The 23,755-nt window shown below is 46.9% G+C and overlaps 1 protein-coding gene across 1 annotated transcript in view; it reads left to right on the top strand.

The window, feature by feature from the left end:
* Nucleotides 1-23,696, top strand: part of CCBE1 (collagen and calcium binding EGF domains 1) — a 188,105-nt gene extending 164,409 nt beyond the window's left edge. Inside the window, exons 6-11 of the mRNA XM_015590791.2 lie at nucleotides 6,310-6,413; nucleotides 13,870-13,990; nucleotides 16,590-16,729; nucleotides 16,829-16,864; nucleotides 17,548-17,583; nucleotides 19,219-23,696. Coding sequence (XP_015446277.1) covers nucleotides 6,310-6,413; nucleotides 13,870-13,990; nucleotides 16,590-16,729; nucleotides 16,829-16,864; nucleotides 17,548-17,583; nucleotides 19,219-19,452 — 671 coding nt within the window. The 3' untranslated portion in view covers nucleotides 19,453-23,696. The remainder of the gene's footprint in view (nucleotides 1-6,309; nucleotides 6,414-13,869; nucleotides 13,991-16,589; nucleotides 16,730-16,828; nucleotides 16,865-17,547; nucleotides 17,584-19,218) is intronic.
* The last annotated feature ends 59 nt before the right edge of the window (nucleotides 23,697-23,755 follow it).

The following is a 23,755-nucleotide window of genomic DNA, read 5'->3' as shown; positions in this document are numbered from 1 at the left end:
TTTCACGTTCGGTAACTAGTCTCTGTTGAATTCACCACCTGTGCACAGAGGACTAGCATTTGGTTTTAGTATTTTACTAAGAAAAACATTCCAGCACTGGTAACCAGGGACATCGGGGGGTTAGGGACCGAGAGGAGTGAGTTGCTCCCAAAATTATGAGAGAGGACAGGCACATTGTGTGCCCTGATTGTTGAAGTCACTGCTCAAGCAACGGGCCACAGAGAAGGTGGGGAGCTGGCTTTGACGGTTTTGGCGACAGAAAGCAAGAGCCCTGGACAGCGGTAGTCCCTTAGCTGGGACGTTAGGAGGGCGGGCAGCCAAAGCTGCTTCAGTAATCTAGTTAGCCAGCTGAGGGTCATTGGGCAGGGCAGGGTAGGTCTCTGGGCTCCATTTTCTCCTGTGTAGACAAGAGTGTTGGCCTTGATGAGCTCTGAAGACCCTTTTGCCCTCGCAAATCTTGTTTGCAGTTTGGTGTGACGTAGCATGAGTGAAAGTAACACAAGCCCTGTGAGTCCCTGTGAGGTCCTCATTTCTTTGTCATTCATCTGAAGGAGTGCCAAGACTCAAAGACACACCCAGCTCCAACACCAAAACACAGAGCTTTCCTTACAGTCTCTAAAAGATGAATAATTAATATCCAGATATTCAGTTCAAGAATAAAAATTAAAAAAAACCAGGCTAGACGGGTACTATATCTGGAACCTCAGAGGCTGCTAAGCAGTTTCATCTGTTTTGGGCTAATTAATAAGCCAAATATTTCATCACAGTCATTTTTTTATGAAGAAGTAACGATTATTGAGTATAAACACATGTGATCTAAGACCTCCTTTCTCTCCTGTTTTTTTTTTTTTTTAACTTTTCATTGTCCAACGTCTGAACGTTATACTCAGATTTAAAATCGAACACAGCCCCAGCTCATTATTCAGAAAGCCAGCAGAGAGCAGAAGGGGCCAGCCTCAGAACTGTCTCTGACGACTGAAAGGTTGCCATGAGCACACAAGCATGGAGACGCAGGCCGTCTGGCTAACAGGCAAGAATGGCGTGCTCAGTCACTTTGATTCTCTCTTTGAAAGTACGTAGCCGGAGCCAGTTTAGTCACTCCAGGGAGTCTGCATAGCCCTGAGAGGGAGACAAATTAAGGACTTGTTGGCTCCATAGTAATTAGCTTACCCGTCTCTATTTTTCAACTTGTTTACTTTCTGATAAAGTGACCATGACCCTAGTGTCACTTATTACAGTTCAAAGTGTCAGGGACAGCCAGGTGTTTCATATAACTTTCAAGTTTCACTAATTCATACATAGATCAGTGGTTCACAACCTGGAGAGCTTTAAAAAATGCTATTACTGTTCTCTTGCTGAGACTGACTGAAGGATGGGGTGCACCAACATGGTGGGATTTTTAAAAGCCCCCCAAATGGTTGCAATGTGCCACCAGGGCTGAGAATTTCTGCCAGTCAATAGTGTACAAATATGCACTATCAACTTTTAAAAACAAACATGCTTTGTTTGTTTGTTACACTGCTTATTTGAGATATGTTGGGAACAGTCCAGTTGTCTAAGTTTATTAAATATTACTAATATGGTATTTAAGGAATTCAATTTTAATGCTTAGGATGTATGTATGTATAGCCTGCTCAAATCAGGAAAATTAGAGCTATCTGCCCCCATGTGGCTCATCAATAATATTGCACCTTTAAAATCTGAATAGACGGGAACAAAATGTTAAGTGATACCTCACTTAACGTGGTCATGGTCAAGGCCAGGGACATCAGTGACTACACCATTAATTGAGAGGACTGAATACATGCAAAGTCAGAGGTGTCCACCCAGATTTCTAAGTCAGTTATTAATGTTGCACGAACAGGTTTGTTTTAGCTCCACATCTGACATAGTAGACAAACTACAGGATAGACAAGACCCAATTTGGAATGGATTGCGTGTTCCAGATCTACACGCACAATTATTTATCTTCAAACCCTCTGAGAGCTCCTTGAAAAGGATGATGTAAACAGCCCTACCCCACATCTGCAATTTTGTAGGTAATTTAAAAGAAGATACCAACAATAGCAATCATAACATCTGTGGGGCACTCGCCATGCACTAGGCACCTTTCGGGGAACTTACAGGTGTTATTGACACCTCGCAGCTATCCCGGATGGTAAGTGTCATTTTCGTCATTCAAGGAACATCCGGATGCTCACAGAAGCTGTGACTTCCAACCTAAAAGGCAGGATCAGGATTCAAGTCCCGATCGCTTGTAGAGCGTACGCTCTTCAGAAGTCGTCGGGACAGAGTTCATCTTGATCTCCGTGTGCTGACGATTTCACAAAGGGACAGAAAACTTCAGGCCAGGCATCTTCAGGTGAAAGGTCACCCAGCAGAGCAGCTTCCCTAGAGCAGCGCATGTGCCTCAGAGTCACTGAGAGGGCTTTGGAAGAACCCTGCACCAGTCCCGCTCCCAGAATCCCGGATTTCTGGGAACAGGTCCCATGTGGTGGTGGTGCGCCGCTGCTGGCCTGGCGATCACGCCTGAGAACCACCGCCTGGAGCCTGCCTGGCAGGTAGCGCGCAGGTGTTCTGAATAGAACTCCCGGTAGCAGGCTCACCGCGCCCCCACAGTGCCTCGCTCGGGGTCTGTGAGTGCCCAGCCTCTGCACGAAGCACTCTGGGAGACCTAAAGCAAGTTACTTCCCTTCTCTGGATATTAATTTCCTCATCTGTAAAGGACATTGAACCAAAGATACATCACTTCTGAGACTACATGACCTAAACAGAATACAGTCTAGAACCTGGTAAAGAGGTTTATTCCTATCACGAAAACATCAAATGGCCTGACTCATACCAACACTTGGAAAATTCAGCTGAGTATGTGAAAGTAGAAATGGAAAGTTGGGCTTTTAACTCTTGTTCAAGATGGCCTGGCTCTGCCAACAGGACTAGTTCCGTTAAGGTAAAGTTAATCCCGAATAGTTAAACATGTATCCTCATTCATCTTGCATTCTTAATGCCTCACGCGGGGCCCAGCAAGTAGCAGATGTTCCATAGATGGAGAGGAGGGAGAGGGAGAGGGGGATAGATAGATGAATGGATGGATGAATGGACAGACAAATGGACGAGGGAGAGAAATGAGTGGGATGAGAGGCTGAATGAGATAGATGGGTCATGGGATGAGATGGTATCACTCGACCAGTAAATGGGATAGAATGAATGAATGCTAGATTGGGAGAGATTAGTGTACAGCAGCTGTCCTTAAGTATTAACCTAATAATCTTGGCATTGGAGTCATCTATCGAGCCCGAGTTCGCCCTACTGTCCCATGAGCATAACCAAAGTTTGTTAAGGCTTCAGTACTTTACCACTAAGTGTGCTTTTCCATGGAAATCCCCTTGTGTCATCTGTTATATTGGAGACCAATCTAAATAACTAACTCTCAAATGAGTTCAAGCTTCAGAGGCAAGTAGGGTTGTAAACTGATACACTGAACATGAAGAAAGAGCCCAGAGGAAATTGCCTGATTTGTAGAAAAGGCACTGGACTCAGATTCAGGAAACCTCAATGGCAAACCCACATCGGTTGTTAATTTGCTAGATAACTTTGGGGAAGTCACCAAACCTCGGTTTCCTCTCGTTTTGTTGTTTGTGTTAATACTGTCATCCAAGGATTCTGGCCTTACTGAGCAAAGGGAAGGCAAGGGGTTTGGTGGGTCCAAAGACTGTGCTAGGTGCTGTCCCATTTACCAGCTCCAGGCACTGTGCCAAGGAGTCTACACACATTAATTTTGTCATTGAATCATCACACCAGCCCTGTGTGGTAGGAATTATTCGAATGCTATTGTTGAAGAAATTGGGCCTATTGAGGTCAGATCACTGGCCCGAGGTCCCTGAGCTGGTCAGTGACAGAGTTTAGACACACACCCTGGGGAGCACGACTCGGAGGCTGTGCCCTCAACCAATCCGCTTCACCGTCTCCAAGCGCGAGACCATCCCTGCTCCTCCTAACGTAGCTCATGGTTACACAGCTGCAGTGTGAGTCAAGATCATTCCTCAAGTGCACCACTTGAACATGGGGGTGGGAAGCTACCGACAGAAGAATTAGCCGAGAAAGTGGGAGTTAACAAGGTGGCTCTGTTACGTTGCACACACGTAGGTGGATTTAAAAAGAGACCGCCACTTTCCCAGACACCCAGGTCACACACGCAGAATCTAAGCTATAGGTGGACTCCATATTTTCAAGAATCACAGTGTTGCTATGGCAACTCAGCCAGAGCACTGCTTCCCTCACTTCAACCTGCTGGCTTGAGATATGTGTTCCTAGTATGTGCACTCCAAGCCTCAGACCTCCCGTGAGGTGCAGGGATGGGTGTGACAGGTGAGCTCTGAACCACCCACCACTCTGCTGCAGGTGGGTAGTCAGAGATCTCAGCCACCAAGTTGTCCCTGGGCCCCCTCTCACTTCTCAGCAAAAGCACCGGTCGCCATGCAGACACCGGGCAGGGGACCGACTCTGTGGGAGAGATCAGCTGGCCTGCATGAGGGAGGCTCACCTGGGCATGGTGCTCTCCGACGCCCAGCCCACCCATCCACGTATCAGCTTCCCAGGGCTCCCACAACTAAGCGCCACCAAGTGGGTGGCTTAAAGGACAGAAATGTATTGTCTCAGGTCTGGAGGCTGTAAGTCTGAGGTCAGGGTGTTGCCAGGGTTGGTTCTTTGGGCTGTGAGGGAGACTGTGCCAGGCCTGTCTCCTGGCTTCTGCTGCATCATTCCATCTCTGCCTTCATCTCCATGTGGCGTTCTCTGTGTGCATCAGTGTCCAAATTTCTCCTTTTTATAAGGACATGAGTCATACTGGATTAACCCCTACCCCCACCCCAGTATGTTTTCTTCTTAACTAATGACATCTGTAATGACCTTATTTCCAAATATCACATTCCAAGGCACTGGGGGTTGGGGCCTCAACATATGAACTTGGGCGGGAGGGGGGCCGCGGCAAGGGACAGCTCAACCTCTAACCCTCCACAGATGCTTTTTGAGCACCCACTATGTGTGCTACCAACAAGCGACTGCAGTTTGTAGGTGGCTCACGCTCTGGCCATAGTAGCTCCTCCACAGGGAAGCTTGGGACACCTGCCGTTTGCATGACACGTGTGGTAAATGCCACCTGATCTCAGAGGACTGTAGCACCTCTATAGATAGAGGGCGGGCTTCGTGGAACACTTGAACTTGGTCTTAGTTGGTAGGATTCCACAAACGGAGACGGCGAAGCGGGCTTCCCAGAAGAGAAGAACAGTGAAATGGAAAGCACATGGGACAAGAGGCGCAAGAAACGACTCGAAGGAGACGTTACTTGACTGTCTTGAGGCTACATACCGGAGAGTAGTCCAGCCTCCTAAGCTAGGAAGGTTTACACTACCCTGGGTGACAAACGGCCCTGCCCCCACCCCAACAAAACATTTGCACACCCCCTCACCCCCACTCTTGGCCCATGCCACTGCCACCTTTGGCACAGACATTGGTGGTCGGCACCTACTCAGTAGCAAAATGACCCCGCGTGTCTAGTTGCCCAGCACACAGGTGTCTGTAGCCCTTTTCAGTGCCAGCAAGATGAGAGCTGTTTGTAATCTTGGCCACGTCACCATTTAACTCACCCATTCTTTCTTCACAAAAAAGTCCTTGGAGCTCCCAGTGCTCTACCAGATAACCCTCCTTGGGGGACAGCGGAGCGCCTTCCCAGGGCCTGTCCCATGTGCCCCCCAGGGTGGCGTGTCCGGAGCTCCTGGCACATTTTCCATCCCAGCTTCACATCTCCGAGGTCATGCCCGGCCCTGATCTGTGTGTGACCCCACCTGGCCCAGCCGTGCTCGCTTTGGACAGCTGGATTATCAGGGGTGAAAAGGATCAGCTTTGGGAGCCCTGCACTTGAGTCCCGGTGCCTGAGCTTGGCGATGATTTATGGCGTGTGAACATGGGCCCTTGGAGGAGAATGTAAATCATGTCACGCTGATGCAGCCTGCCTCCTGGAAAGGCACTGATAAAAGGGCCGGGGTTTACATTTTCACACATGAAAGAGGAAGAGGCTGGGATGCCTAAATGGAAACAGCTGAGCCCCAAGTGTAGCAGGGCCCCCCTCTGCCTCTCCCCTGACCCGGGACGTGCTGCCGGTGACCCGAAAAACCATAAAATCGCCAGTCTCTATCCCTCGCACGTTCCTCCGCCACTCGGCCTGCCCCAGGTCTGCCTTTTGTGATGCCGTCTCTGGGGCTGGATAGCCTCCGGCCTCCCAGATGGACTGGGGCCTGTCTCCTCTCCCAGGGCACGACGAGAAGTCCGAGAGCACGGTGAGAGCCGGAACCTGCTGTGCCACGTGCAAGGAGTTTCACCAGATGAAGCAGACGGTGCTGCAGCTGAAGCAAAAGGTACGTGCCCGGTGTGTTCGAACAGTCACGGAAAATAAAAGGAGGGTTTGGCGGACAGAAGGTAGAAGAGTGTTTAGAAACCGAGAAATCCAGGACCTTGTTGAGCATTCACTGCGGTTGGTGCCAACTAGGCTTAGACTAGAATGCTTTGCCCGCCCCCCAGAGATGTCCTTCTAAAGTGCAGAAGAACAGCAAAAGCAGGGGACCGATTAGGTGACTATTAAAATAAACCACTGGGTAAGGGGCACGTCGTGAAGCTGTGGAGGATGAGCTACGACCGTTGTGACTTTTTGTAAAATGAATGTCCAAGCACATGACCCTGGGACAGACCTAGGCAATTCTAATTTTCTAATATTTTGTCTATACTTTATCAATAGAGAACATCTTCTCCAAAAACTTCCATGAGCTGGTGATACATTTCTGTAGCAGCTTTATTTTTCACATTTAAGAATGATAGCCTGTGCTTTGTCTGGGCTCTGTGTACCTCGTGTCCATGGGGGAGAGGACGGACTATAAAAGACTCCCACGAATGCCTGACAGATTCCTGCTAACATTGGTGTGAGGTCAGTGATACCTCTGTGATAGACCTGGTGACCTGATTCCTTGAACGACTGTCCTGGCCCAGACCGATGGCATTTGTTATACCGGCTGTCAGGTCACCAGTTTGTCAGCAACTCGGAAATTGCACTTACGCTGGAAAAACATAAACTACTGGTTTGTTTATTTAATTGCTTTCGCTCGAGGCTCTTAGTACCTCAGAGAGGTGTCTGTAATCTGCTGAGCATCTAGTATTCTAAAGGGCAAAAGGGTAAGCATGAGACAATATTGCTTTTCCATGGCCAACAGACATGCAGGCAGCTCCTCATGAGCAGCGCAGCCACCAGGGAACCAAGCAGAGCGATAGGCTGAGAAGAGGATGGCTTTGCAGGCCTTTCGTGTGTTTTTGTTGACGATCTGTGAACTTTCACAGCCATTGTGTGTGTGTCTCTGTCTCTCTGTGTGTCTGTCTGTCTGCCTAATGTGTCCTCATGATCCTAAATAGTTTGTGATTCAATAGGGATACTAGGCAGAAAACCTTATTAGTTATTAGTTTATCACTGTAAACACATAGATATCAGTATATCCCACACAGATATCCTCAGGTTGAACTTGGACTGATATTAGTATTCATTGGGCAAATTAAAAAAAAAAAAAAAGATTCGTGGAAGAAGTAAATTTTCATTTCGTAGGCCAGAGGATTGGGATTTGGGGGAAGCAGTGGATCAATGACTCAGTCCTAAAGCCTCCCTGCATTCCCTCTCCTGGGTGGTTAACAGCTGAGAGCTATGGGGAAGCTCTTTACAGCCTGGAAGACCTTTAGGACCAGTGCTGCTAAACCTCACAAGTTGTTCAAAAATTCGGTTGTTAAATCACCATCTGGCTTCCCATTAGCCTCTCTGCAATGCTTCACATTGTGTGAAAGAAAAAATATTAAGAAGTTGAAAACTTTGTGTCACGACACCTGTCACCCTTAAAGACCCCGCTATAGAGCTCCATTCACATCCAGTTCCAGGTACTGCTTAGTGCTCCAGTAGCCCTCACCCAGTTGGTCCGCCTTGTCCTGAATTCTCCTACGGATGCATCTGGCAAGTCCGAGCTAGTGCTGACATTCAAGGAACGTTGTAAGAAGCAGCTCATTTTTAAAGATGCCTGTTGGAATGTGTTGCCTTCTGCAGTTCATAAAGCCATTTTATGTGCAGGATCTCATTTAATCCTCACCATGACCGTGTGAGAAAGATGCTGTTATTCTCAGAGAGGCGAGATCACTGGCCGCAAGGCAGGCTGGACCTAAACCCTAGGTCTTCTCATCCTGCTGCTGTGCCGGTGCTGGGATTGTCAGCCGGTTTTTAACTTCATCTCTCTACTGCTGATGCCAGGTGTTCTGTTCAGTAAAGAACATAGGACACCTGCCCAAATAAACGTTGGCTAAGAGGTGGGTGTCCTGGACCGTGGCCAACCCCACAGTATAAAGCAGTATGCAAACATGTCGGGTGAGGTCAGCAAGACCCCAGCTGTGGGAAACTCCGCAGGGCAAAGGGCCTGGGTCCTTCAGTGGGTAAATCGCAAACAAATATATAAGAGGTGGACCTGCAGATTAAAAGAAACTTAAAAGACATATTTTTTTTTAAACGGGCAAGACCAAACCATAGTGTATAGGCATGCACAGGGTGATCAGGTGATCAGTTATTTTTTAAACCACGGGAAGTGATTAAAATCAGGATAGTGGTCGCTTTGGGTGCAGGGAAGGAAGGAGGAGACTGACTGAGCCTGGGTGCATGGAGAGGCTTCTGGCAGCTGCAAAGTTTTGTTTTTAGACTTAGCTGTCCACTAAAGGGATGCTCACCATGTAACGATTTGGTAAGATACAGATTTGTTTTACAGAGTTTCCAGGTTCTGCGCTTTTATTTTCCAATAAAATTTTTTTTAAATGGTATGCAGGCCCCAGTGCCTCCACATCCAGAATTTCTTCTGTGGTTTGAGAGGAAAATATGGGTGATTTGGCTAAAGAGGGAGGAGTGGGGATAGCCACCCATCCTTTAACTCACAGAGAGGGCTCTTGGGCCCATCAGAGCACAGACGACATATTCGAGCCAAGGAGCCAGTTTTTTAAAGTCACTTGTGCCCCAGCTGCAGGGCCTGTTTGATTTGAGAGTGGCGTCGCTGCCGAGCAGTTGAAGGAAGTGCGCATAACGATTCAGGAAGGGTTGGTTGAGCACCTACTATGCCCTGTGGTGGGCTGGAAGATGAGGAAATACAAAGCAGTATGGAATAAAGTCCTGCCTTAAATAAACTTACTGTCTTATCTCGAAACCAAGCCAGTGGTGTAAGTCAACCAACAGCTGCCAGATGGAGGCGGGCAGGCAGTGGCTACTTCGGAAGTTAGAGGTCAGTGAGCTTTCAGACGTGCGAGCAGATCTGCGACCTGATGGCTGCATTCACTTGCTCCAGTGCTGCCTTTATGCCAGGCAAATATACAGGTTCTCAGTAGGTTCTGACTTCTTCTGCTACCTTGATCTAGTTGCTCTGGAAAATGAGTCTTTTCAGGATTGTTGGGAAAACTAATCCATGTAAAAAGTGACTTTAGATTGCTTTGCCAAGTATTAATAATAATGTTAAGACAGGCAGCTTAGCATAGTGGTTAGGCAGACAGATTCCAAAATCAGATTGGCCGAGTTTAGTTCCAAGTCTCACCACTTGCTGGCTGTGTGACCCTGGGTGAGTTACTTAACCTCTCTGTACCTCAGTTCTATAAAAAGGGGGATAACAGTAATATCTACTACATAAGGTTTTCATGATGATCAAATGAGTTAATATTTATACAGGACTTAATATAATACCTACCACCCAGTAAGAGCATTGTAAATGTTTACAAATAAATAACCTTAATCACATGTCCTTACAAAGTACTTTACAGGCAGCATCTGACTGACTCATACCAACAGCGCCGTGAAGTCGATGCTTTATTACAAAGATTAATATGAGTTAATGATATTCATAATTCCATTGATTGGAATCCTGGAGAACTATGGACTTTTCTCACATTACTGTGACCTTCTTCCCAAACACCTGCATCCCACAATCCCATCCTCTGCTGTGTTTGTGCAGCAGGTCAAGCCAGGGATCCTGGCCAGCTTCCCCCAACACCAATGCCCTTTACTGTCCACTCCTGCTAACGCAGAGAAGGGCTGAAGGAAGCCAGAGTATTGACTTTTACAGAGGGGCAAAGAGAGCTGGAAAGGGCAGGAAGGAGCATCGCTAAATGCCATTCGCATGCAGATCTCATCCTCCAGGCTTGCTTGCAAAATTTCAAATCCAAAGACAGAATAATCTGGTCCAAACCTCCTATTTTGTAGACGTGAAGCTGAGAACCTAGAAAGGCAAAGGGACTCACCCGAAGTCACACAACTGCTTAGAGCCAAGATCTTCCCCAGGCAGAGCATTTCCACGGTGAGCCTGGTGCTGGCAGCTACGAGGCTGAGCGCTGGGCCAGGTGCGGTAAACACATCACTTTCACCCTCTCGGCAGCCCTTTATGGATGGATATCAAGATCCTCATTTTATAAGTGAAGAAATCCAGGTTATGTAGCTCACCCAAGATCTCACAAGTAGAAAGTGGCTGGGCTGAGACCTAACTGTAAATCACCTAATGCCAAAGTTTTTCCACTGGAAGCAGATGATAAAGTTGGACCAGCCTTCAGCTGCCGGTGTTGGCCCTCTGCCCCATAGTCAGAGTAGTAGATTTGCTTATAGATTCCCCCCCACTTCACTGGTCACTCTCGTTCTACCCCAGGACCACAGTCATGCATTTGCAGGTTGGAGCAGTCACTTGCGGTGACACAGTGACATCAGCACCATTGTAAACAAACTCCTGAAACACAGCTGGGTCCTGGTGGTGACTTTGAACCATGAACCCCGACCTGAAATTGCGCAAAGCTGACGCTCAGGTTGCACCAGATTTTAATTCTGATGGTCACCCCTACTGCGTCCCCAGGGGAATTGAGTGCCATTCCTTGCAAGCCTCAGGGCCCACTGTCTCCTCAAAGCATGGAGGAAAGCACTGGGTGTTCAGAAATCTCATAGTTCATGGACACACGAGGCTGTCCTTACCCAAGGATTTTAAAACTAGCTAAAGGGCCGCTCAGCTTTCTGGGAGTACAGGCACAGGGTGCCGGGGTACCGAGGGGACCCCTTGGAAGACAGTGGTAATGCTTCTCTGGGCTTCCTGCCCTTTGAGCATCCTCATGCCCTGAGCTGGATGGACTTCAGTAAGAACTCCAAGAAAGGAAAGGGAAAAAAAAAAAACTCTGGAGGAAGCTCTAGTCTGGGGAACATCCCAGGTTCAAATAGGCCACCTAGGGCCGCTGAAGCAAGAATAAGACCTTGACCTCGAAGAATCTGACTTGTGCCCTGCAGGCCTGTGAGCAGATTGAGCAGGAGAGATGGGAACCCTTTGGCCTCATGGCTCTACTTGGTCTTCATGCCAGCCTGCGAGGGTACGGCCAAAATCCTCTGGTTTCCCATGATTTTACCTTTTAGAAAAATCCCAGTGCTTCCATTAAGAGGCTAATGGGGTACAGGAGTAGGGCAGGCACGATGCAGAGCAGCTAGAGGAATTTGTTCTCTGTAAGATGAATCAGGTAAAAGTTATTTGGCAAAGTGCAAACCACATATTAGCACGATGTTTGCTTTTCATTAATATTGGATTTCTTCAGTTGGCAAGAATATTTGTCTCCGTGACTAAGAAAAAATCATCAGTTTCTAAAACTGAACCAAGTGGGTCCCAAACCCAGCAGCCACCTGGCAGGAGAAGGAATTTGTTCTCCGTAAAATGAATCAGGTAAAAGTTGTTTGGCAAAGTGCAAACCACATATTAGCACGATGTTTGCTTTTCATTAATATTGGATTTCTTCAGTTGGCAAGAATATTTGTCTCCGTGACTAAGAAAAAATCATCAGTTTCTAAAGCTGAACCAAGTGGGTCCCAAACCCAGCAGCCACTTGGCAGGAGGAGACCTTGGCCAGGGGTCTCCATCAATGCCGTGTTTTAGAACCAGCATGGGAAACGGCCATGCTCAGAAACGGGCACTAGCGCAGGAGGCCAAGGACCTTCCGAAGTCAGGTAAGGTCATCTTGGACAGCAGAACTTGCCCAGGGCTCCCTGTCGCCATCCACAGGCTGATGTCTTCGCTGCAGTTCCGTAGAATTATTTCGTGGTTCCCCTTACACTCCTCTCAGGCCTGGGATTGGGGGTTCAAGATCTCATGATTATCTTTTAGTCCATTTCCCTGCTTTGCTGTCAAGCCAGATGCTCCAGTCCTGGATAGGGAGTTCCTTATCATGAAAGACACGTGCCGGCCCTGACCCCCAGGGGTGGTTTTGTGGCTTCGTTGACAGTGTGTGCTTCATTCTGCTACAGCAGAACTCGACTGGGGTCGAGGAGGAAATCCCTGAAGAGGGAAGTAAGAAGTGAGAGATGCTGACTTGCCCACAAAGGCGGAAGTAAAGAAAACTCCAGTCATTCAAATCAATGTGCAATTCTGTTTCTCGCTCCCCGAAGTTATAATTAAGAGCTGATACGAGTCTCAGAGGAAGAGCTGGGCACAATTTTTAATTCAGTGCCCTGTGCTGATGTCGAACCTCACAGGGCTCAGCTTTGTCACAGTGGCAGTTGGCTGCCTCTGGCCATGCGCAGGTAGTTGGTGCCTCTCTTGGAGGCTCAGATCCAAAGACAGGTTTAGGGCCTGAGAACACTGCAAGGGCAAGGACGAGATCCATCCTGCACCTCCTCCTAGCTCATGCTGCCCCATCCCAGAGGACGTGGGGACAATGCAGTTTTCTTCAGAGAAGTGCAGAGACCCCTGGTTCCTACAAGACTTCAGGATCCAGAGTAAGTCCTCTGGGGGTAGCTCTGACCCTCAGAAACGTGCCCTTCTCCACTGGATTTTGCATGCCTGGATTCGCTTCTTGGAAGAGACTAGAGTACCATTTATCAAGCACTTTGTCTGTTCCAGGTCCCGTGCTGGCCAGGTAGACACTTCCTCATTTAATTCTCAAGCCCTGAGGGTGGACATTAATTGTTCCTTTTTATCAGTGAAGAAATGGACTCATAGCATTCAGCTCTTACCGATGGCCTCACAGATTCGCAGCTTACCTGACCTTGGGAATGCGAAGGTCATTCATTTGTGCAACCCCTCTGGCTTCCCCTAGAATGAGCCCCTAAAATCCGAGAGAGAGAGAGCGAAGAGAAAGGCGCAGTGCCTTTTGTGACCTCATCTCAGAAGTCACCCTCTGGCACTCCTCTCATTTTCTATTCATTAGAAGCAAGTCTCTAAGACCAGCCCATGCTGAAGGTGGGAAATTAGCCTCCATTTTTTTGAAGATAGGGGTGTCAAAAAATTGTGGACATATTTTAAGCCATCGCAGTCACCGTTTCCCACTTGAGCATGCAGGTGAACTATAAGCCACATTCTTGGTCCTGGCTCCCAAGACTGAGAAGTCTTTAACAGCGGAGATCATGTCTTGGTCACTAATGTCACCTTAGAATGAAGCACAGGGCCTGGCACATAGTAGGTACTCAATAAATGTTTGAGACATAGGTAATTAACAAAGAAAGTCTGAAACAGGTAGGTCGTATCGATGACGTAATAATGAGTGTAGTGGTGATGTCTAAGCACTCTGGAGCCTGCTCAGGTTTGTCCACTAACCAGCTGAGTGATCTCATGCAAGTTGTTTTTACTAGAAGGCCTCTGGGTTCAGGAGGAGGATCTCTGCAGGCCCTTTGAGCCCCAGCTGGCTCGGATAAAGGGAAATTATCATGAAAGGGCTTTGCAGCCTCTGCAAACAATGTAAGTGCAAGTGTGAAGAACCTCCCTGAGTGGAGCCATCGCTTCCTGACCGAGGTCCCTTTTTTCTCTGCAGATTGCCCTGCTCCCCAACAGTGCCGCTGACCTGGGCAAGTACATCACTGACAACAAAGTGCTGGCCTCCAATGCCTACCTTCCAGGACCTCCTGGCCTGCCTGGGGACCAGGGCCCTCCCGGTGAGTGCAGAGAAGGGCATCAAAGGGTAATAAAGTCACCAGCCAAGGCCTGCCATGAGCTCACGTGTAGTGGGGACTAGACAGAGTTCTTCAGCTTCCATGGATGAGAGCAGAAGCGGGAGTCCAGGGAACTCCCCGACCTGTGCGACGAGAGAGGCCTTGCTTGGGAAATCGGGTCCCCAACCCTGAGAAACCCTCATAACCAACAGTGATTTGGAAGGAAAAGGTCATCGTCCTGGATAAGACTTGGATAAGATTTTTAGAGATCATGTTAAGTTACGGAGACACAAAACAAAACTATTTTTTAACATTAATAAACACAAATAGAATCGTGTGATGAGCGCATGGACCCATGACCCAGCTCCAACAGCTGACGGCCAGCCTCATTTCCACCCCTCCCCAGTCCCGTTCCCTTCTTCCCCTATTATTTGTGAACACACGTACATCTATTTCATTTTAAACATCACCTATGTATATTTTTATAAGTCAACCTTACCATTCTATACAATCAAATGTACCCATGTAAATTACAGTTCAACAAGTTTCGACACATGTATGTATACATCCTATATCAAGCCATCACGCTCTATCTATATCAAGATATAGAACACTCCCATCACCCCAAAAAGTTCCCTTGTGCCCATTTACAATCCTCTCCACATCCCCAACTTTAGGCAACCACTGATCTGCTTTCTATCACCATAGTTTTGTCTGTTCTAAAACTTAACAGCAATGAATCTCATATCCTGTGTTCTTTTTGCCTGGCTTCTCTCATTCAGCATATTGGTTTTGGAGATTCACCCTTATTATTAAAAAAAACAAAACGAAAAACCAAATAGCCTGTCATTCCATCAGGAAATATACAATAACTTTAAAAACTAGTTATGTTTTGTATTTTATTGTGATTCTCTCCATAGATAGATCAATAGATTTTTTTAACACCGTTAAAAGAAATGAAATTAGTGTTAGCAAACGATTTTAAAACATGCAGTGCCCCGTTCCTCATGATCTTTGCTTAGCAGTGTGCTAGATGTTGTGCGTGACCTGCTGACATTCCGATTGAGAAGACGAGACACACAGAGTGAAAGCAAATAAACTATAACACTCTCTGCACGTCCCTAAGTCAGTGCACGGTGCTTCCTGCTGTGGGAGCTTAAAGAATGAAGAGACCACAGCAACCTGCGGTGTTGGCGGACTTGGGGTTGGAGCTGGACGAGCCGGTAGGATCTGTCCAAACAGGAAGGACACAGGCAGATTTTAGGTTGGAAGGTCAGCAAGAACAAAGGCTCAGAATTCTTCCCACGCCGTTCATGTCTTTTATTCTTCACTTCTGTCTCGATCTCCTGGTTTCCATCAAACACCGGCGGCCTGGGCTTCCGTCTGCACAGAGAGCAAGAACTGGGCCAGGTTTAGCCTCTTGTTCACTCCCTTGGCCAGAGACACTCTGGGTCGGAGTGGAATTTTCTCCAGCAGATGCATCACAGAGGCAGCTTCTTGCTGCTCTCAGTGGATGTGGTTCTCACCCTGCAAGTGGATTCCTAGTGCGACGTTCTCCACCCCTCCCTGGGAGAACGCTCGCACTCTGCTTCCCTGCGGGAAGTTCATCTCCAGGCCAGTCTGCATATCACTCTTACAAGGACAAACTAGGGACCAGAGAGCAATTGGCTGTCTTTGTTTTAATAAACGACTTGCTGGATTTTCCTTTCCATTTCTGCCATCTGGTTTCTAACATGGTTTGAGCTGTCCAGGGTCCTTGATGGAGCAGAAGGTGATGGAGGACTAGCTTTGGCATTGGCGTCTGCCCTCGCTTTCTCCTCCAACCCTGTTTCTTTCTCACTCTGTACTTCCAGCATTGGTTTATGCTGCCCTTCACTGAGATACGTTAGGGCAGCTAGAGAAATAATAAGGTTTATTTTACCCTTACCTAAAAGTCCAGCCCCAAGGCCTATGATTGATTGGGACACCAACACAGGATGCTACACTGGCTTGGAATCCTATGGCTTTGGTGGTGAGGGCGTGGCCACTCTGTGGTCCCCACTGTGGTCCCCACTGTTAAGTATGATGTGCTCCCATTTGCACATCAAAGCCCCACCTTTTAAAGGCACTTGACATATAGTGATCTCTGAAGCTCATTGATTGTATAAGTGAAGGTAAGATATTGTCTCTGGTAAAGCAGTTATAGGGGAGATCTGGTCCCCTTCCCGAATAAGTTCTTTCAGGCCGCACCTAGAAACAGCATTGAGAATAGAGGTGTGAAACAGGTCAGTTATCAAAGAGAGATGTAAAAGGGGTAAAGTGTGCAAGAACTGGTCACTCGTTGGATAAGGAGATTGTAGAGATAGAAAAATCTATAGGAAGACTTTCAAGTTTCCGGCTTGAGTAGATGAGTGACTGGTGGTTCATGGAAGAGAGGAAGATGGGGAAGTCAGTTTTGATCGTGTTAAGTTTAAAATGCCTGTGGGACACCTCAGTGGATGTGTCAGTGGAGATGCAAAGGGCAGAGCACAAAGAGAAATTGCTAAAAGGGCTTGCAGACTCTGGTCGGCCAGAGCCTTGTCCTGGCGGGGTGTGGAGCTGACGAGGTGTTCTTCGATTACAGGCTCGCCAGGACCGAAGGGCAGCCCCGGCTTTCCTGGAGTGCCAGGTCCCCCTGGGCAGCCCGGCCCACGCGGCTCCATGGGACCCATGGGACCATCTCCTGATCTGTCCCACATCAAGCAAGGCCGGAGGGGCCCTGTGGTCAGTATTTTATCAGAGATCCCCTTACTGTTGTTGAGGAAATTGTGTCCTTGTCCCCTGCTTTTTCCTTATGTTAAACCGGACCTGTTTGTCTCGTAGGGTCCACCAGGTGCACCAGGAAGAGATGGTTCTAAGGTGAGTCTTATGCGTGGTCCTTAAAAGCCTACAGTTCCTCAGTTTCAATAAAACTCAAGCACATTTTGGATATACAGTTCCCCACCAAAACTGGGAAGAAAATCTAAAAAGGAATTTCCTTAAAATGCGAAACAACCACGGTAACAGAAACAACGACCAAAGCCACTCCTAAGCGAGATGACCTCCATAAACCTTAAACAAGCCCCCGTGTTTTCATAGTCACACGTGTTTTTCTCTTTAGCCAGTGTCTTTTTGCAGGGCTATTTTGTGTGTGTCCCCATTTCTTTGCTATGTTTAAGTCAAGAATGGGGGATGTTTCGTTCTGTGCGAGCAGGTGGTTTTACTTTGAGAGCTGCCTGCTACTTGCCTCATAAAGTCCATGTGAGTTACTTTAGAAAGCTCCTAAATTATTCCACACACTGCTTGGAAATATAAGCATTCCTCTCGTCAGATCTGGTTTGAAAATATATGATCTTGGGAAAAATCGGAATGAGAGACACTTGACCCAAGTAGTTCTATTCAAATAAGTGGTCCCATGAGTCCAGCTTCAAACTTATGTTGTTTCTGGTAGAAAATATTTGTGTTTTGTGTGGGAAGACAGTTATGGTGGGTATCTAAAAAGAGACCTATGGTGGCGGCATCCACGTGGTCCAGAAAGCTAACCCAGACCTTTCTGCTTTCAGGGGGAGAGAGGAGCACCTGGACCCAGAGGGACTCCAGTGAGTAGCACCATCTGTCTTGCATCCCCAGTGGGAATATTCTTGGCTACAGCTCTGATGAGCCTGCAAGTTGGCCTTATTAGCAAAAGCCAGCCTCTTGCAGCCATCGCTCGGCCCACTGAACAGGTCAAGGAGGTTAGGAAGATAATCACAGAGGTCTTCCGCCGTTGGTTGGAATTTATTTTAAAAATTCATTTTCTGTCGCTTTTTCTTTTATTGTGGCTAATCTTTATTCGGAATGTCTTAAGATGCAGAACCCTAGTATGCCATGAGTCTGTTTTCAGGTATGTCATAAAACATCTGAAGAAACTAAAAAAGAACTCTATGGGGCTAAGCTGTAACTGAACATTTAAGAATTTAGCCACCACTATGGCCCTAGCAGATCGGATGGCCAACCCCTCCAGAAAATGCAGAGACATGCAGGGTGGCTTGGGACCACTGAGAAGAAATTAGCTGCATATATGTGTGGTATCTGGAGATTAAAAATGGAAATCAGTGGTATCCAAAAGCACAGAAAAGTCAAGCAACTCCTTTACTTTTGAAAAGGTCAGTGTCATTTCTAAAGACAAAGAGCCTTGGCCTTAAAGGCAGGAAGTCTGGATTCCGGTCTCCCTTCCACCTGTCAGCTCTCTGATCGTGGCCATGTCACTCAGCACCGCTGGGTGTCCGTTTCCTTCCCTGTGCAATGCCAGATGCTGTCTGATCTGCCACACCTCAGGGAGCATTAAATGGTGTCACAATACTACATACATCACTATTCTAAAGACAAAGAGCCTTGGCCTTAAAGGCAGGAAGTCTGGATTCCAGTCTCCCTTCCACCTGTCAGCTCTCTGATCGTGGCCATGTCACTCGGCACCGCTGGGTGTCCGTTTCCTTCCCTGTGCAATGCCAGATGCTGTCTGATCTGCCACACCTCAGGGAGCATTAAATGGTGTCAAAATACTATATGCATCACTAACTCTTTGCAGATGTAAGCTGCTGGAGTTCTTTTTCCAATTGCAATTGAGATTCCGTATTGTTTTATGTTAGTTTCCTGCTGTTTCTAAGGCAGTACAGAGGTTCCTTTAACTTCGTTTAGGTCGCAGTTATAGTCAAGCATCCTCATAAACATTTTATAATTTCGTGTTTTAAAAGACAACAGTTTTGAGCATCAATCACTTGGAACCCTAGGAAACCCAATGAAGTGGAGACTGTCATTATCCCCATGTTCTGGAAACCCAAAGAAATTAAGTAACTCTCTAGTAAGTGGCAGAGCTGAGATGGAAACCCAGCAGAACCCCAACCTCTTAACCACTACTCTACACCTTCATGTGCCTTCCAGGTGTCTTTGGAAGGTCACCTAGGAGGGTTATTCTCATGGTCCTTCATTCTATAAGAGGTGACATAGCCTAGAATTAGGAGGGAAGAGAGACGAATAGGTCACGTGGGAAAGAAGGAAATTAGAAGGCACCTCGGGAACCCCCGCCCACCATCTATGGCAGAGCTTCCGTTGACTCCAGTTAGAGCGCAGAGTTGTCAACTAAATAGCTGCCAGCAAACAGCGGGACTAGCAAATCGCGGAGCGCCCGAGAGCCGTCGCTTTGCAAAAGGCTGCGCCCCGTGGTGGTCTGGCTTTGACTCCTCTCCTGTGCACAGGGACCCCCTGGCTCTTTCGACTTCCTGCTGCTCATGCTGGCCGACATCCGCAACGACATCGCCGAGCTGCAGGAGAAGGTGTTCGGGCACCGGACTCACTCTTCGGCGGAGGAGTTCCCTTCACCTCAGGAATTTTCCAGCTATCCGGAAACCGTGGACTTCGGCTCTGGAGACGACTACCCCAAAAGAACCGAGACGAGAGACTTGGGGGCCCCCAGAGACTTTGATCCTTAGCGCATCCCAGGATCTTTGTGCCAAAGGAAGAGAAGAGTTTTCACACCCGAAGTTACATCATCGGGGGGAAAAAAACACGCACACGCACCACCGGAGACCTAGAAAAGATGCATTTTTATTATCTTTACTCTTTTCTTTCTACTCCTCTTCATCCAAATACCATTTTCAGAGGCCCCCGCTGGGCATGAGGGACTGAATGGTGGATGCTCTGGCTTCTGCTTCTCTCCCAGAGCAGTCGGGGCATCTCCTTGGGAACTTCTCTTTTACTTTTTTGTCAAGATTTTCTGGATTTCTGAGTTAAGTATTATCACAGTATCTTAAATTTAACAGAATAAAAGGGGAAAGTGGCAAGGTGAGCTCAAAGAAATGTGAGGTTACTTATGAAATATATACACGGGCGTGTGCCTCCAAAAGAGACCGTGACTCCTCAGAATCAAAATTAGGGCTCGTCAGTTAAATGGACGAGACGACAATGCATAGTTACATCATTCTTTTTCCTTGTCGATGTAACGGATTTTAAATATTCTAGCCTCTTGTCCAACCTAGTTTCCCAATTTTTCTTAAAGAAAGGAGAGAATTAAGAAGGAGCAGAGATTAGGAAAGAGATTAAAATAACAGTCATATGTTTACTGTCGTATAGGTTGCCACATTCCAGATTCAAATACGACTGTTAGGAGTTCGTGCCGCGCTTATCTATAACTATCCTATTCAGGGAAGAAAGCCACTCTAGCTGTAGAAATAAATCCTCTTTTCAAAACAGAGTGAATGAAGTGCCCTGATTCACATGAGAACAGTGACCCCTACTTGGCCAGGACATTTTAAAGCCGTTATATCAAATGAGAGAGCTTGCTCGGTAAATCACAGGTTATTTATTAAATAAGGGGGCCTGACCTTTATAGAGAGGTACAGAACTCGCTGGCTCTGATCAGCTGTCTAGAGGCGCCACTGGGCCTTGATCCCGGCTGAGTCAGCACACAGTGGGGCTCGGGGCTGGAAGCAGGTGGTTGGCTTGGGCTGTTGGTGTGGGGGCAAGGGAGCCTCGGGCAGGGTCCCCGCTGACCAGCAGAGACAGGCTACTTTGCTTTCCTCGTCTGGCATCAGCCAAGCTTGTCAACATAGAGAATACCACACTATTGAAAGTTCTCAGGTGTGGAGAGAGAAAAACAATAGTTCTCCTTGTTTGGTAGAAATTTTCTTGCTCCTAGTCCCATTTTTCCTTAATTTTCCATAAGTTAGTCCAAGTTCCAGTTCTTACAGGCCTTATCCTTGATCCTTGATTTCCGTTCCCCGGAAAATGCGGGACACAGTTGGGAAAGGGGTACATCCCCAAACCTCTGCTTCAGTCAGTGTTCGCTCATACACTTCTGGATCCCAGAGAAAGGCAGATTCCAGAAGAGGCTTTCCCTGCATCCTTAGAGACAGCAGCAAGAGTCGGTACCCAGGAGAACAACAGAAGCGTCTCCTTTGTAAGATGGTTGGGGAACCTCTTGGTTTTGATGGGTGGCTTACAGGTTTCTTCAAGTCCATGTCCTCATGTCACACAGAATGGCTTTTCATCCACCTGTTCAGGAGACCTTCACCCTTATACTGAACCTCTCCACTGATCATTGCCACAGCTCGGGTTTGCTCCTGCGAGGGTTCCCATTTCCCACCTGTGATTTCCCCCTATATTCTGGGAGGTTGGCGATTTTCCTTTTCCATCGTTTAACTGTCCTCTTTGGAAAGCTCGTTTAAAGAGACCTGCTGTTGGTGTTTGCATGCCACGCTTCAGGTTTCTTCAGAATGATAGGAAGGGCTTCTGTCTGTGAATCTCAAGTGACAACAGCCTTCCTCCCCTCGTTTCCATGAGAAACACAGGACTCCAGTCAGTCAGCTGGTGGCTGTTTTTCACAGATACTTTACTCCACTATATCTTCCTCATGCAAAATCTCCAGTGACTGTCCACCAGAATGGTACAGCTGAAAGCAAGTTCATTCTCAATACTCCTTTTCTAGCCTCTTCCTTTCCCGCTTCAGACTCTCTAGGATACAGTCTTTGCAGCAGAAGGCCTCACCAACCACAGGTTTACGAAGAGATGCACAGCTGTCGATTCCCATCTGGAACATGTTTAATGTTTGCCTGCTTGTGGAGCACAGTCTTTAAAAGGTGTAAGTGGATGAATGCTAAAGAAAACTATGCACTGCTCTATGAGAAATGATTAGATCCAGCTTTGATTTTTTTTAAAAAAAACATGAGAAATTTTGTTACCTTTTCTTCATGGTGAACTGTGTTTAGAAATGTAATCTTTATTGTTAAATGCTCATAAGATGCAACCAGATTACACGTTTGACGTGCAGAAGCTAGGATAAATATATTAAAAGAATGGTCGAAAGTTGTAATATTGGAGATTTACGAGACTATTCTAGATAATATTCACTAGCAAAACACAATAACCTGTTTTTTATCATCTCAATCTCCTGGATCAGGTTCATTTATAAAATAATTATTCATCCTCAGATTTTCAAAACTTGGACTAAATATGTACTCTGTATGCCCAAATTATATTTTTCAAAGATATATTTGGCATAAAAATGCACTGTTATTTCCTGTGTATCTTTTAGTTATGTATAGGAAACCACTGTTTCACTGTCTAAACAGGCCATCTGCTCAAGACAGAACGGGAAAACCATTTGGGGAGTAAAATTTGCTAGTTTTGCTACGCCACTTCATGTTTTCAGGGGGAAAAAGATCTTCGCATACCTTTCTAGCAGAAATGTGGACCTCAGATTTTTGCACCCTGGTAACTAGCTTTGTGAATAGGACTTAATAATCGATTGCTCCAATTTGGAGAAAGCAATGGGAATGAAAATCTGGTATGGAAAACAGAACAAGGAGGGCATACACTTTAGTTTAAGAATATCCCCCCACCTTTCCCAAGAAATTATCAGCTTTCTATGCCAAAGGGCATGAGGGTATAACAGGAATGCTATCTTCTGTGTTCATTTCAACATCTACTGCAGAAGGAACTGATCAACTGAGGTCATTTCTACTGTATATACTCAGACAGGTATGTCCATAGTTAAACAGGTGAATAATAAATGCGCTCTGGCGTGGAGGGAGGGGCAGTACTCCACCACATACTAGGTGAAGGGCCCGTGGTTCTAGCCATGCTCCCTTTCCATGACTTTGGCCATGTGAGCCCTAATTCCGGGCACACAGGGCACGATATTCTCTCTGACTAGGCGCCAGACATTTCCTTGGGTTGACAGCAAACCCCTCATCATACATTGGGTTTCACTCCCCATCCCTCTCTCCCCTCCAACCTGTCTCAGAGAGAGGCAGCAGCCTCATCGTGCAAACTTAACATCCTCCGGATAACCTTCCTGAAAGGGACATTTCTTTGCAGGAATCCAGGCCAAAGAACTAGTAGAATGGAGCCATCTGAAGTTATTAATAATGAATTCAGGGAAATAAATGAATTTTTTCCTGGCGTAGTCAGTACGTATGTTTCACAACAAATCAAAAAATAATTTTCCATTTGAGAAAAAAATGACTATAATTGTTAAAGCAGAAACCCTTGGACTTCACACGCTTCTTCAACAAATATTACTGCTTTAGGGAAATCGTAGTAAAAAAGACTCCTTTATATATCCCCAGAGACCTCATCCCCAAGCGCTCTGGGGAGTTTCCTGTGTGTGTCATGGTGCTGTGTTTATTTCCCAGTGACTGGTCATCATCTTCAGTAGCCATGTTGTTCATTATCACAAGTCCATATAACAGCTGAGCTAGTATTCCAATAGTTCTGGCTGTGATACTATGAAGTACTTTCGATAAGATTGTATATGCTTAATAACAAAGTTATTTTTCTTATGTGATTGTCCTGTGTTTTGTCCTGACACCGGGTCCTATGGAACATGTTGTCTTTTTACAAGATGAATACAAAGAGATGGGGAGAGACAATTCTCTGGAGAGCCGGAAACTGCATTCTGGGTAGGCCGCCTCCTGGGGTCTGAGTGTGGTCCCAACATTTGGATCTGAGTCAAGGTCTGGAGACCGGGGTTCCTCTGAATTCTGAGTCTCGGAGGTCCACGTCCCCCAGCTGAGAGTATCCTCTGGGACTCCCGGCTGGGACTTTCAAAACAGGTACTCTCTGGGGTTTCTAAGGAGCTCACAGATGGAAGGCCTGTTAGGGTTCCACCCTCTTCCTCTCACTGTACCCCGAGCAACTCAATCTTCAACTGGCTTTGGATTAGAATTCCACGTAATGTTTCCTGTGGAGGGTGAAAAGAAGTCGACAGCTGAAAAACAAAAAGGCAGGGGGTGG

Source organism: Pteropus alecto, unplaced genomic scaffold (genome assembly GCF_000325575.1).
Source record: "Pteropus alecto unplaced genomic scaffold, ASM32557v1 scaffold14, whole genome shotgun sequence".
Classification (NCBI taxonomy): domain Eukaryota; kingdom Metazoa; phylum Chordata; class Mammalia; order Chiroptera; family Pteropodidae; genus Pteropus; species Pteropus alecto.
This window is presented reverse-complemented; position numbering and strand designations above follow the sequence as displayed.